The sequence below is a fragment of the Mauremys mutica genome, chromosome 2, assembly GCF_020497125.1.
Source record: "Mauremys mutica isolate MM-2020 ecotype Southern chromosome 2, ASM2049712v1, whole genome shotgun sequence".
In the NCBI taxonomy this organism is placed as follows: Eukaryota; Metazoa; Chordata; order Testudines; family Geoemydidae; genus Mauremys; species Mauremys mutica.
In genome coordinates, this window is record NC_059073.1 from 129,561,162 (window position 1) to 129,575,852 (window position 14,691).

Here is a 14,691-nt window from a genome sequence, read left to right on the forward strand (position 1 = left end):
TTTTTCCTAATGCAGACATTAAAATGGCTTTGAAAGTAAGGGGAAAATCTGAAAGTCTGTACATTGCTGGGTTTTCTGTTGCTAGATTAGCCTGTTTTCATTTTAAAAACAGTTTTAGTTTAGCACACTGTTTAATTTTATTTAATATAATAGTTTTCCACAATGAAGCGTGCAGAGACAAAACCAATATAGGAGTAAATTTAGTAAATAGACTGTAGGAACACAGCAAAATAATTATTGCACGAGTATGCTTCTATGGTCTGTTAGTGATGGTGATTCAGCATGCGTTCCATAAGACAATGAAATTTCCCCCTTGTCTATAGTATGGTGCACTGTCTTCACAGAATCAGAGACAGAAAGGTAAAAAAGGGCTCACTTGGATCATCTGGTCTGACCCCCCCCAGCTTATTTGAAGGAGTACTTGCTATATTATTCCCAATAATGTTTTATCTATCCTATTCCTGAGTATCTGCAGTAAGAGTGCTTCCGCCATTTCTTTTGGCAGTTTATTCAAGTGGCCTGTATCTTTCACACTTAACAGGGCAGACACAGAGGTGCTGGGCATCTGAAACTCCTTATAAAATCTGTAAGAAATTCAAGCGCTCAGTACTAAATCTGAGTAAAACTTTTTGCCCAAAACATTTTCCCCCAAAAAACCAGATTTGATTCACCTGAGTCACTTTTGCTGAATTTTACAATTAAAAAATGTCCTTCCCCCCAAAAATCTAAATGTTTTGTTTTGACATTTTCAAAATGAAACATTTGATTTTCTGACTCAAAGTGACTTTTCATTCCAAAATTTACTGCAAATCTATCTTCAAAATAAAAATTGAACATTTTGGTTTGGGTCAAACACAACATTTCATTCAACCTGAAATGCATTCCCCCCCCCCAGTTTTGGGGTCAACACAAAATATTTTTTTATATTATTATTATTATTTATTATTATTATTTGGAAAGGCCCACAATCCGTAAAAATGCAATCTCTACCCAAAACATCCCAGGATTTAGCCCAAGAACCACTTTTTTGCACAGCTAATGTTCCCATCTCTTACAGCTCTGAATAAATTCTATTCCTTCATTTATATTGTTTACACTCTATAATCATGTTCTCCCTTGAGTTTTCTCTTTCTGAGACCATGCGTCAAATTCATCCCAACTCCACTGATATTTATATAGTCACATCAGGAATGAATTTGATCCTAAATAATTAGTGTCTGCAATTTCATCCTTGTATCTGCTTTGTTGGCAGAAATTTTATTGTCTTTAGTTTTTCTATACTGTTCTTATGACATGAGACTTAAATGGCTCATATTTTATAATAGCACTACATGACCAAAATTCCAACTGAGGTTGCATCAAGCCTATCTAGAGCAGCATTATTACTAGAGCTGATGGAAAAAATGTCAATGGGAAATTTTTTCTCTGTCAGAAAATGCTGATTCATTGAAATCAAAACATTCTGTGGGAACATAGAATCATAGAATCATAGAATAGAATCATAGAATCTCATGGTTGGAAGGGACCTCAGGAGGTCATCTAGTCCAACCCCCTGCTCAAAGCAGGACCAAACCCAACTAAATCATCCCAGCCAGGGCTTTGTCAAGCCTGACCTTAAAAACCTCTAAGGAAGGAGATTCCACCACCTCCCTAGGTAACCCATTCCAGTTCTTCACCACCCTACTAGTGAAAAAGTTTTTCCTAATATCCAACCTAAACCTCCCCCTCTGCAACTTGAGACCATTACTCCTTGTTCTGTCATCTTCTACCACTGAGAACAGTCTAGATCCATCCTCCTTCATCATGTTGATTTTGATGAAACGTCATTTAAAACAATCTAAACAAACTGTTCTGATATGGTCTAAATGTTCCATTCTGTTTCTGGTTAGAGCTTATCAGAACTTATTGCAACAAAACATTTGAATTTATGTACTGAAATAACTTTTTGTTTCAAAGTTTATTTTAGATTAGATTATTTATATTATATTATACATTATAACTGAAAATAAAAAAGTCAAAAACCTAACAAAACATTTTGATTTTCTCAAAACTAAATATTTCAATTGATCTAAAACAAACACAAAAAAATTAATTTTGCAGAAAATTTCAAAATTCTTTGATTTGTTCCAATTCAGAATTAACACAAATTTAAAAATTGTGGAAATCCTTCAAAATGGAAATTCCTGTTCCCATACAGCTCTGATCGTGACATTGCTGGCTTTCATGTGCTCACCCTATCTCTGAATCCAAGAATAGTAGTGGCTTTTTTCACAACGATGGCAATCTCCAAGAGCATATTTAGTTTACTATGTGACCTCATATCAAAATATTTCTCAAATCGATTTTCAGACAGCTGTCTCTATTAACCTCCTATCTATATATATAAAAGGTGCTTTGAGATTAAGAACAAGTGTGATCAAGCCCTTTGGGAATAAGAATGTTGCTCATTGTACAATAGTTGTGTGTGTATTAAAACATTTAAAATACCTGCCACCCACATCTAATTAGTTTTGTCAAAATACCTGCCAACTTTAAGCATTCATGGATGTATGCAAATGCAGTGCATAAAATATCAAGGTTGCCAGTAATTCACAGATTTTCAAGACCTTCTTGTCACAATCATAACTACTTCACTCAGCCCCACGGCAAATGTTAAATAGTGCATGACAAATAGTGCAATGTACCGGAGAAGCAAATCAGAAGGTTTATTGCCTCATAACACCCATATAATAATCCGAACCTCTTTAATATAGCAGATTGGGTGAGGGCAGTGCAGCACAGGAAGAGTCTTTATAGTTCAAGTACAGGACTGGGAAACCAGGAACTCTTGAGCTCGTGGATGACATTTTCAAAAGAGCCTAAATGATTTAAGGGACTAAGTCTTATTTTCAAAGTGACTAAGGCACTAAGAGTAAAAGTCTCTCAGACGTACAATGAGACTTACTGAGAGGCTACAATGAAGATTGAGGCCCTATTGTACTAGCTGCTTTTCAAACACATAGAAGGAGTCAACAATCTGTCAGTCTTCACAGTCTAAACAGAGCAATAAGACAACGAATAAGAGGAGCAACAGGCATAGAGACGAAAACTGTCTTTCCCAAGGTCATACAACAGGAGCTATAAGTGTAATTTCCAACTTGGGTAGACAGACCAGTGCTAGCTTTAACCAAGCAAATGTACTAAAAATAGCGGTGTAGCCCATTTGAAACCCTAGATATGTATTCAGGGCAGCTATTCTGTCCCTGCTGCCCATGCAGCCATGGCTATGCTGCAATTTTTAGCATGCTAGCTTGATTGGAGCTAGCTCTGGTATGTCTATCCAAGCTGGAAATTACACTTACAGCTCTAGTCTAGACATACTTTTAGACTATGTCTACAATATGAGTTGTGGTGTGATTCCCAGCTCTCGTACATACCCTTACATTAACTCAATGATAGCTAGCGCGAGTATGTGTACATGAGCTGGGCATCACATTCCTGCCTCATAGCGCACACGTAGCATTAGACTCCTGAGTTTAAAAGTAACTGTTAAAAATTACATTTAAGCACTTTTGAAAAATGTTATCCAGCTCTTGATTCTGACACTGATTCACTATGTGCCCTTTGTGGGTATTCACCCACGAAAGCTTAGGCTCCAATACTTCTGTTAGTCTACAAGGTGCACAGGACTCTGTCACTTTTTATGTGCCCTTTGGTAAGTTTGTCAGACCCACATTTTCAAATGTTAGTACCTAAACAAGATTTTCATTATTTATAATATAGTAGTGCCTACCGGCCACAACGAATACTGGGCCCCTATTGTGCTAAACACCGTAGAAGCACAAAGGGAGAGAGAGATTTGCCTCAGAGAGCTTATAGCCTAAATAAACAAGACAGATGAATGGTGGGATGGGAAACAGACATGAAATAACGTGTTCAAGCCCATTCAGAAGTTTTACAGCAGGACTGCCTGTCCCACAATCAATAGGTGGCTTGATTTACTTATGTAATGAGTACCCCCATCTCTTAGTGGGAGATAATATATGTGGACCATCAGCAGGACTGAACCCAAAGTTTGTAAAGACTTTTGATGATAAAATGTCTAAATCTAATAATAGAGTGAGTTCTTAGGGTAGGTCTATACTCACTGTCCGGGTCGACGCGGTGAGTTCGACTTCTTGGAGTTCGAACTATCGCGTCTAATCAAGACGCGATAGTTCGAACTCCCCGTGTGCTCCGGTCGACTCCGGAACTCCACCACCGCGAACGGCGGTGGCGGAGTCGACCTTGGAGCCGCGGAGTTCGACCCCGCCGCGTCTGGACGGGTAAGTCAGTCAAACTAGGGTACTTCGAGTCCAGTTACGCTATTCGCGTAGCTGAACTTGCGTACCCTAGTTCGACCCCCCCCCCCCTTAGTGTAGACCAGGCCTTAGAGTGATTGCTTACTTAAAATTCTATTCCAATCATCTAGGCTCAATAGTAGCTAACTATTCTGTTCTTTTAAAAAAACAAACTTTAATGTGACTGGTATAATTTCACAATGCATATGACCAGGACAACCCTGGAATTTGCTGCATCGCCTTCTGCTTCAGACTTTGGATTTCTCTTTCAAATTACAGCTCTTTATTATCTTTTCCACAGACGAAGTCCACAGTATCTAACTACTACAGCAGCAAAATGCTTTCATGAATCACGCATTAAATTAATGTAAATTTTAGTTCCCAATAACATCTTTATTTACAGCAGTCACATAGAAAATGACTATTTGCCACAGTTATATTAATGTTTACAGAACCAGGCTTTATCAACACACAAACATGAGTTTTCTCAGCTGACTAAAATGTCCTCACATCAAACAAATGTAAGGTCAGTCTGGTGTCCTAATAATAGTGCACTATATTTGCACTGTCATGTTAGAGATTCAGGGCTGATTTCTGATGACAGTGTGTCGTATCCTGCTAAAGGCTTGAGGCACTGCAGAGATCATTATTTAGTCTTAGGATACTAGAATCTAGAGGCTACAATGAAGATTGAGGCCCTATTCATAGAATCATAGAATCATAGAATTCAAGATCAGAAGGGACCATTATGATCATCTAGTCTGACCTCCTGCAAGATGCAGGCCACATTAGCCGATCTACCCACTCTTTTAGCAAGCGACCCCTGCCCCATGCTTCGGAGGAAGGCGAAAAACCTCCAGGGACACTGCCAATCTGCCCTGGAGGAAAATTCCTTCCCGACCCCAAATATGGCGGTCAGCTGAACCCCGAGCATGCGGGCAAGACTCTCCAGCCATACCCTCTGAAAGAGGTTAAGAATATCATATTATTGACCCAATTTGACCCAATTAAGTACCAGTTTGGCACTTAATTGACCTATTGACTAAGCCCGTTATCCTATTATACCATCTCCTCCATAAACTTATCTAGCTTAATCTTAAAGTCATGGAGGTCCTTCGCCCCTACTGTTTCCCTCGGTAGGCTGTTCCAGTATTGCACTCCCCTGATGGTTAGAAACCTTCGTCTAATTTCAAGCCTAAATTTCCTGACTGACAATTTATATCCGTTTGTCCTCGTGTCTACATTAGCACTGAGCTGAAATAATTCCTCTCCTTCCCTGGTATTTATCCCTCTGATATATTTAAAGAGTGCAATCATATCTCCCCTTATCCTTCTTTTGGTTAAGGAAAACAAACCGAGCTCCTCAAGTCTCCTGTCATACGACAGGCCTTCCATTCCTCGGATCATTCTAGTGGCCCTTCTTTGTACCCGTTCCAGTTTTAACTCATCCTTCTTAAACATGGGAGACCAAAACTGCACACAATACTCCAAATGAGGTCTCACCAACGCCTTATATAACGGGACTAGCACTTCCTTATCCCTACTAGAAATACCCCGCCTAATGCAACCCAAGACCGCATTAGCTTTTTTAACGGCCACATCACATTGCCTACTCATAGTCATCCTACGATCAACCAGGACTCCCAGGTCCTTCTCCTCCTCCGTTACTTCCAACTGGTGCGTCCCTAGCTTATAACTAAAATTCTTGTTAGTCATCCCTAAATGCATAACCTTACACTTCTCACTATTGAATTTCATCCTGTTACTAATACTCCAGTTTACAAGGTCATCCAAATCTCCCTGGAGGATATCCCGATCCTTCTCCGAATTGGCAATACCTCCCAACTTGGTGTCGTCCGCAAACTTTATCAGCCCACTCCTACTCTTGGTTCCCAGGTCAGCAATAAATAGATTGAATAAAATAGGACCCAAAACCGAACCTTGAGGAACTCCACTGGTAACCCCCCTCCAACCCGACAGTTCCCCTTTCAGTACTACCCTCTGCAGTCTCCCCTATTGTACTAGCTGCTTTTCAAACACATAGAAGGAGTCAACAATCTGTCAGTCTTCACAGTCTAAACAGAGGAATAAGACAAAGGATAAGAGGAGCAACAGGCATAGAGACGAAAACTGTCTTTCCCAAGGTCATACAACAGGTCTGTGATAGAATCAGGAGTAGAACACAGTCCCCGTCTAGGGCACAGTCCCAGCCTGGACTATGCTACTTTCCTTCTCAGGGACTAAGAATCCAAGCCCTGGGATGGAAAGGGTTTTCTGCATCCTATTTCTCTCAACAGTGACCCTTTTTGTTGATGTAAGTGAAGGAACTATGGGTCACCAAAAAGCTTCCATCTTGTCTTTGTTAGTCAAACAAACTGGACCCGGGGCGGCTCCAGGCACCAGCCCAGCAAGCGCGTGCCTGGGGCAGCAAGCCGCAGTGGGGGGGCTGCCGGTCGCCATGAAGGCAGCAGTCAGGCTGCCTTCAGCGTCGCATCTGTGGGAGGTCCGCTGGTCCCGCGGTTTCAACGGCAATTCAGCGGTGGGTACGCCAAAGGCGCAGGACCGGCAGACCTCCTGCAGGCATGCTGCCAAAACCGCGTTACCAGCGGACCTCCCGCCGGCATGCCACCGAAAGCCGCCTGACTGCCATGCTAGAGGCGGCAAAATACATAGAGCCACCTCTGACTTCATGCCCCACTGATGGCAGATTTTGGCAACAGACCATGAGTATCCCTATGGGCTCCACCACACACACCTCACTGCTGCCTGCACAGAGGGTGCAGCCAGAGTAAAGATGACATATGCAAGAAACCCATCATTGTGCTGATTGCCAGTTGCTATTTCAGTTCATTGGGACCATTGGCAGCTAGTGTAACTTAGAGCTGCATCTCGTCTGCTTGTAAATATTTACAGCACATTGAACAAAAATGAAAAAGAATTACTCATATAGTTATAGTTAATTTTTTATGGAAGACCCATCATTTTATATTGTCTCTCTTTAATTACTGAAAAAAAGGCCCAAATGCGATGCTTTAATTTGACTACTTTCCTTCTCTGATTGTCTCATTAATGGTATGGTACGGGTTATGCTAGAAGTGCTTCCTAGGCTGTACCTACTGGGAGGAGAGGGATGGGGAGCCAGTCTCCAAAAAGGATAAACACACATGACATGTACACACACCAATTCAAACTACATCACTCTGCTTTTTCCAGCCCTTTGTTCCCTCCATAATGTTTTTCAAATTCTCCAGCAGGGCATCAGATGCATAATTACCACCAAACAAAAACTAAAGTTATTTTACCAAAGTACTGAACAGCAGGAAGGCAGGGTTAGGAGCGTTATTCAGTTTTAGCCATTCTTTCTCAGTTAGACTTTATAGCATTATTTTACCATTGTAAATTCGTTATATTTAGTGGCAAGAGCATTTACTCCACACAGTATTTCAGACAGATTAAATATACAGCAGCTAAGTCATGTTACATCTGTCTATGTGGTAGGATTGCCTTATGGTCCTTCAGTACAAGTCCTAGTAATGCAATCAAGGATAGCATTTCATTTCACCATACAAAAGAAAGCTTTGGGGAGAAAAAAAGAAAAGTGAAAACACCTAGCATATGCTGGAAAGGACAAGAATTATATCATCCTTACATTTACAAAATATATGTATATATACACAATACTGCCTCCATAGTAGTGGTGGGAGATTTATGCTATTAGAATGGATTATAGGTTTTGCGGAGGAAAGTGGGTTACTTTTGTGACAGGAGGCCGGGTTGTATTGTGCACTGGTTACTTATGTTTTGCATGTGGGTTCTGATTAGAGCTGACCCAAAAAAGGGGAATCCCTTTTTGCCACATAATGTACACTTTTGAATAAAAGAAATGTCCCAAAATGAGTCAAAATGTCAAAGATACAAAATTTTTCACAAAAAAGGTTTTATTCTGTTTAGGATTTTTTTAAATGTTTTTTTTGCTTTCTGGCTGCTGTAGAGGCCACTCAGCCCTCCAGTCTGGGATATTGTAATTCACTTTTCCTAATTAGACAATTAGTTCACAAGGAAGCAGCAGCTGATACATTGATCAGCGGCCAGTTTGCACAATGGTACAAGTCAAAGAAAGCATATTTCACCAGTATTCCACAAACTGAACTAGAACCCCATTCTGTGTCAGATCCGAGTCAAGGTTCTGATACTGGTCTACAAAGCTCTGAATAGAATAAGGTTACAGTTCCTTCTGCAACTTCCCCCTGTCTGGCTGTGACTGTCCCAATGACCAAGAGAGCAAAAATAAACTCAAAAGAGATTTAAGCTCGAGGTTTCTCAACACAAGCCAGACCTCACCTCTGGATCACCTTCCCTAAGGAAATCATCTTCAAGCTATACTCCAAGGTTCACCTTTTCACCAAAGATTCCCCAATACCCAAATTTGATGAACAAGGTAAATATATGTTTAAAGTTTCTGACTAAAATTTAACACAAAGTACATCAGAGAGTTATACATCCTCCTGAATAGGGTTTTTGTTTTCTGCAGTTCTTATTTAACTCCTAGATGCCACAGTAGAAAGCATATAGGGATGCAAATCAGTTGATAGCTGGGAATGTGTTCTATACACACAGCCTGAACTGACATCTGGATCTTATCTTGTAACTGGGGCAGGAGGAGGTGGGTAGGGGTAACAAAGGGTCATATTAGCTCCTGTGGCGGCAGAGGCCTTATTTTAGTAGTTCAATTCAGCATCTGATGAGATCAGTTACGTTCTACATATGTCTGCGAAAGACTATTGTTCACCTTGTGGATTACTTTATCCACAGACTGTTTGGATGCTATCATTATCTTCTGTCCTTTACTGATACAGTTATCCTTAAATGCCCCCTACCTCTGCATTATTCTTACAGCTCACCTTGGTTTACAGATGACCTTTGACAGATTAAGCAGGTAAAGAGAAATCTAAAGAGCGTGGGGCAGAAATTCTCCTCAGAATTTCACTGATTGTGACATAAAGCATTTTTATAATTTTATTACTTGGTTTTGTTGCAGAGGAAGAAATATCCTGTCTTCTACCATGTCACCCACAATGCCCTAACCAGTAGGTACTGTTGCCAAATCACAAATGGTAAACAGAGTTGCACCTTACAAGTCCAAGTAGTAGTATCTGTCCTGCTTGCCTTCCCATATGGGGGTACCATAGGGTTCTGCTCTGTCATTCCCTTCGCTTAATGCATATGTGAAGCCCTGAAAGGAATTATAAAACACTTCTGTTCCATCAATCCCAGATAATGTGGACAATTGTTTTCCCAGTGTCTAGTCAAGACGGGTGCTTTGCTGGAAGGTAGCTGACTAAAGCTCAATCTAGACGAGACAGAAGATGGGGAAAAACAACTAAAGGAAATGAGAGAGGTGATATCTCCCCTTTTATGGATGGAGTGTGCCCACACCTTTTCTTATTGAGGATCTGGAGACCATACAAGATATTCAGAAAAAAGATGTGGCCAAAAGGGTGTTTTTCTCCATCTGCAGTTGGCAAAGAGTTAATGATTTACTTAATGATTTTGGACTCACTGCATTTATCCATGCATTTGTTACCACCGCCACCCTTCCCACCCCAACACCCAAAAGGATTACTGATCTGCTCAGAAACAACAGCTAGTGCCAAACATTACTTCCCTTTTATAGTATTTAGCGGTGCTTTACACACAAGCCACTTTATACCTGGGTTTCACAGGCTTTTAAATCTTAATCTGTGTCCAATTCAATGTATTGGTTGTATAAAGCTATTTATGGCATGGGTCCTCTGTATCACAGAGACCACCTCATCATTGTGGCCACCACTTGAGATCAGCTGAGATCTTCCATTTGAGAGTTGAGAGCAGAGTGTTTTCAGAGAACAATCCTCATATTGTGGATTTGCTGCCCCCTTGATCAATAAATTCATGATGTGTTGGTCTTTCAGCTCATGCGTCAAGGCCTATCTGTTTACCCAGGCTTTTTCTGAAGGATGGGCTTAAGGGAGGCTTATTTTGTTTTGTTTTAATTCTGAGTAAAATGTGTTGTTTTTAATTTTATTTTAATTTTGCATGGCGAAGGAATTATTTTACTGGCAACAGTTAACACTGGATTAGTCTGATGTAGTCTGTGCAGGTTTTGACTGTTCTATGCACCTGGTCATTAAATATATTTTATAAATAGAAAAAAATGTGTATATCAGTCTTATGATCTAAGTTATCTCTTTTCAAATGATAGATTCTTTGTTTTGCTCCTATTCAGGAACTTCTGTTATCCAAGTGACAGCTACAGATGCTGATGATGCCAACTATGGAAACAGTGCCAAAGTAGTGTATAGCATCCTCCAGGGACAACCATATTTCTCAGTGGACCCAGAGACAGGTCAGCAACCCTTTTTGTCTTACTTGTCATAATTACAGAAATACACACAGAGATCAAGATCCTTCTCACTCAAGTATTTATACCCAGTTTTATAAAAATACTAATTAAATTGTTCAAGTACTGTTTAATATTTTCCAAAACTCAGAATGAACATGGACTATCTATCTGGTTTTAAGCAGAAGACCCCCTTGATTTCTGCTTGAAAACTGATGGCGTGATATGGCCCCATATTATTAAGGCAGTGAACCTGCAGCACCATAAAATGTAAGTTTTATTTTCTTGAAGTAGTAGGAATAGGGAGGTTATTTTATACCTGTTTTTGGCACGGGTGAGACCACTACTGGAATACTGTGTCCAGTTCTGGGGTCCATGTTGATACATTGGAGAGGGTTTAGAGAAGAGCCCTGCAAATGACTACAAGATTGGGAAACGTAATTTATAGTGAAAGACTCAAGGAGCTCAATGTATTTAGCTTAACAGAGAGAAGCTGAAGGGGTGACTTGATCACAGTCTATACTGATCTACTTGGGTTCAGAAATCTGATAATACAGGGCTCGTCAATCTAGCAGACAAAGGTATAATAGGATCCAGTGGCTGGAAGTTGAAGCTAAACAAATTCAGACTGGAAACATGGCACAAAAAATAATACTGAAGGTAATTTACTAACAGAACAATTTATCAAGAGTTGTGGTGGGTTCTTTCTCAAAAAAATCTTTAAGTAGAAGATTCTAGAAGTTATGTTCTAGTTCTGCCACAGCTAGTGGACCTAAAATGGGAATTAATTTATAGAAATCCAGTGACCTGTGTTATGCAGGAGGTCAAACTAGATGACCTCAGTGGTCCCTTCTGAAGTTAAAACCTGTAAATCTATTGAAGTTTGAAATAGTGAATCCAGGATAACACAGAATTCTGCCCTGTTAATGAAAAAGTGGTATAATGCAGAGACCACTTCAGGGTTGGAGCTAATAACCTTATCAAAATAATAGCCAGGGAAACTAGGTGAATAGCTTTCATTAATGTGACAAACCTAACATTTTTTTGTCATCAAAAGGATAATTATATGGATTTAGCACAGTCCAAACACTGAATCATTGCACTACTATATTTCTCTCTTTTCTTGCAATCACATTAAATCAGTCATGGATTAAAAGCCTTATCTGAATACACCTTCAATTTTATTTGTTTGCCTGGGATTAACATCTGTACAACATATTTTACATAAATCCATTTTAAAACTCAGGGATTAAAGTGTTTTTTTTCTCCCCTCTTATTCTTTTATCCAAGGAATAATCAAAACTGCTTTACCAGACATGAGCAGAGAAAATAGGGAGCAGTACCAAGTGGTCATCCAGGCCAAGGACATGGGAGGCCAGATGGGAGGATTATCAGGGACCACTACGGTGAACATCACACTGACTGATGTCAACGACAATCCACCTCGATTCCCCCAGAGTATGAAGCCTTTAATAGTTCTGCTGTGTTTCAAAAAGCTTCTTTAAAATTGTTTAACCATCACCACCTGGGATACTTTTTTTTCACATCTACAGCTGCACTGCTTTGTCTGCTTATGCTGCGGCTTTGTCAAAGCACATGGGAGTCTACTTTAAAAAAATATATAAACTTCCTTAGCAGAATAAACTTTCTTTCCAAACTCTTAAAATAATTTCAACAGGAGCCAATAACTCAGTTGCAATGTTATACTTGAAACAATGTATAGTTACAGCAAATATATTGTAAAATACAAGGTCAGCTTTTCAGAATAGCTCAGTATCCAACCCACTTGGGCACCTAAATAAGTAAGTGACCTGGTTTGCCAATCCTCATAATGGACATTCCAAAAGTCTGGCCCTACTACTTGTTTAAATCTGATCCCAAACTGATTAGCAATCAAAAGTTGTTAAAAGCAGCACTTGATGACCGCGTGGTAGGCTATATGAAAAGAATTCACAGTTTCAGTTCAGTATCTGCTAGGAAAATATCCACATCATTCAATTACTATTGCCTTTGGCTCTGATTGGAATCCTTGCTTGCACTCTCATCAGAGATACCAAAGACTGAACAAACATCAAGACTGATTTAGAGACCACCTTTCTGGATTTATGGAAACTTGTAAGGCACTCAGATACCATGGTGATGAATACAAGCAAAATAACTAGTCACCCAATCCAGAATGGATTATTATCTTGTGAGTTTGCTTACCTAATGGCCAGCTATACAGAGCAAGCTCAGGCCACTTCTTTCTAAACAGAATGCTCCCATTTGACTTTAACAGGGAGTTCTGATTAAAAAAACCCCACACAATAGCATAATATGGTCCGTGATGCTTGATCAGACTGGAGGTGTTGAACCCAAAGATGAGGTATAGTTCTTTTCACTGAATTACACACTTGGACATGGAGTTGCAATCTAAAAGTAAAGGCTGCATAATAGTAAATAGCTGTAATGTAACTGACATCTGAAATCCTGGAGCCTTTGTTCCTGCTGGTAGTCGGCAAGGTTAGTAAAGGACCAGTCTAAAGTCTATTGAAATCAGTAGGAGTCTTTATGCTTACTTGAATGGGCTTTGGATCAGGCTCTTAATTAGAATGAAAGTCAGACCAGTGAAGAGGCCACATACAAGGCCCTATGCAGTGCACTGCTTAAACTTCACTGAAACACAGAAGGTGACATGGAAGGCCTTATCTGGGCTGGACACACTGGGGTGATTGTAACATTGCTAATGACCAGTCCCCTTTCTTGCCTTGCTTCCCAGGATGCTGGTTTCCTGCTCCTCCTACAAAGCAAGACATGAATGGAAAATCTACAGGTTTTCATTCCTCCTCACACAGTCATGAACTGCAGCACATTTCCAAGGAGACTGATTCTGAAAATCTGCTCCTCCTGTACCCAATTACCCCCCTTTATGTGAGGCTATAGGATACGGGGAAATTAGGCCCAAAGGGGAGGAAGAAGTTGCATGTGAAAGAGACAGGAATGAACTCCAAAATATTGAAGAATAATTTGATTTATTGAAGGGGCTAGAAAGAAGGGAAACTGACAGACTCTAGCGGGAAGCCACTGTGACTTGGACTAAGTATGTAAGGATTGGTTTTTAAAAGGTACAGTGGCCCCCACACAACTCGTAGACCTGAGCCATGAACAATATAAATGATAGGAAGAGCAAGAGCTTTACAGAATTGTACCATGTGCTCATGAAAAAATGGACACTTCGGGAACTGAATTATACCCTAAACCAAGCTGATTAGCTTATATGCTGACAATGTGCAGGTCACTGACATCATCTCAATTACAGTAATGGCTTTCAGAATAAAACTCACCCAAAGGAGGTGTTCCCCTTGTATTTCTGGACTTCCGACATCAGGGAAAAATTGAAGTGTCATGACAAAGTTTGTGCTTATAGGATTTCTGGCTCAATTGCCAGGATGAAAAGTTTAGATAAGCCTACAAACGGAAAAGGTCAGCCTTTGGAAGGCAGGTTGTCATAAGGTCTAACTTCTAAACAGTTTTCAGTCTGTTGTAAGAGAGTAACATGAATTTTGCAGTCTCATTGGTTTGCAGCCCACCACTAATTTTTCAATTATAGGGTTGACTTTCTAACAGCCAATACAATTCACCATCATACTATATCACTCATTTTTTTCACAAATCTCTAAAGATAAGACATTTCCATTAGTCAGAGACTGTGATTTAGGTGCATGACACTAGGCATAGAGACTCACTCAACCTGCTTTAGCCCACACAAGGATCTGTTATGATCAGTGTACTTGGGAAAACTCAGAAACTGCTCTCTCACTGTGCCCCAAAATGGATGAGAGGGTAGAGAAGGGCTATGGATACATGAGGGAAGAACTAGTCACATCAAGTGACATAGGCTGTACCTGCTATAGGCTGGTGTAGCTTGTACAGTCTGTCTGTTCGTTAAACCACTCAAATAGGGATTGTACCTTCTTCAGGCACACTGCCTTCCCCAAAGTTGTCTTGGTCAGG

General features: G+C 40.2%; 1 protein-coding gene and 1 long non-coding RNA gene across 3 annotated transcripts in view; one reads left to right on the forward strand and one right to left on the reverse strand.

The window, feature by feature from the left end:
* The window catches only part of CDH9 (cadherin 9), a 107,360-nt gene that overhangs the window by 67,237 nt on the left and 25,432 nt on the right, over window positions 1-14,691 (forward strand). For both annotated transcript variants that reach the window (XM_045007966.1, XM_045007967.1), the window contains 2 exons: window positions 10,585-10,704; window positions 11,989-12,156. In XM_045007966.1, coding sequence (XP_044863901.1) covers window positions 10,585-10,704; window positions 11,989-12,156 — 288 coding nt within the window. The remainder of the gene's footprint in view (window positions 1-10,584; window positions 10,705-11,988; window positions 12,157-14,691) is intronic.
* Window positions 1-14,691, reverse strand: part of LOC123365254 — a 31,293-nt gene that overhangs the window by 883 nt on the left and 15,719 nt on the right. The window lies entirely within an intron of this gene.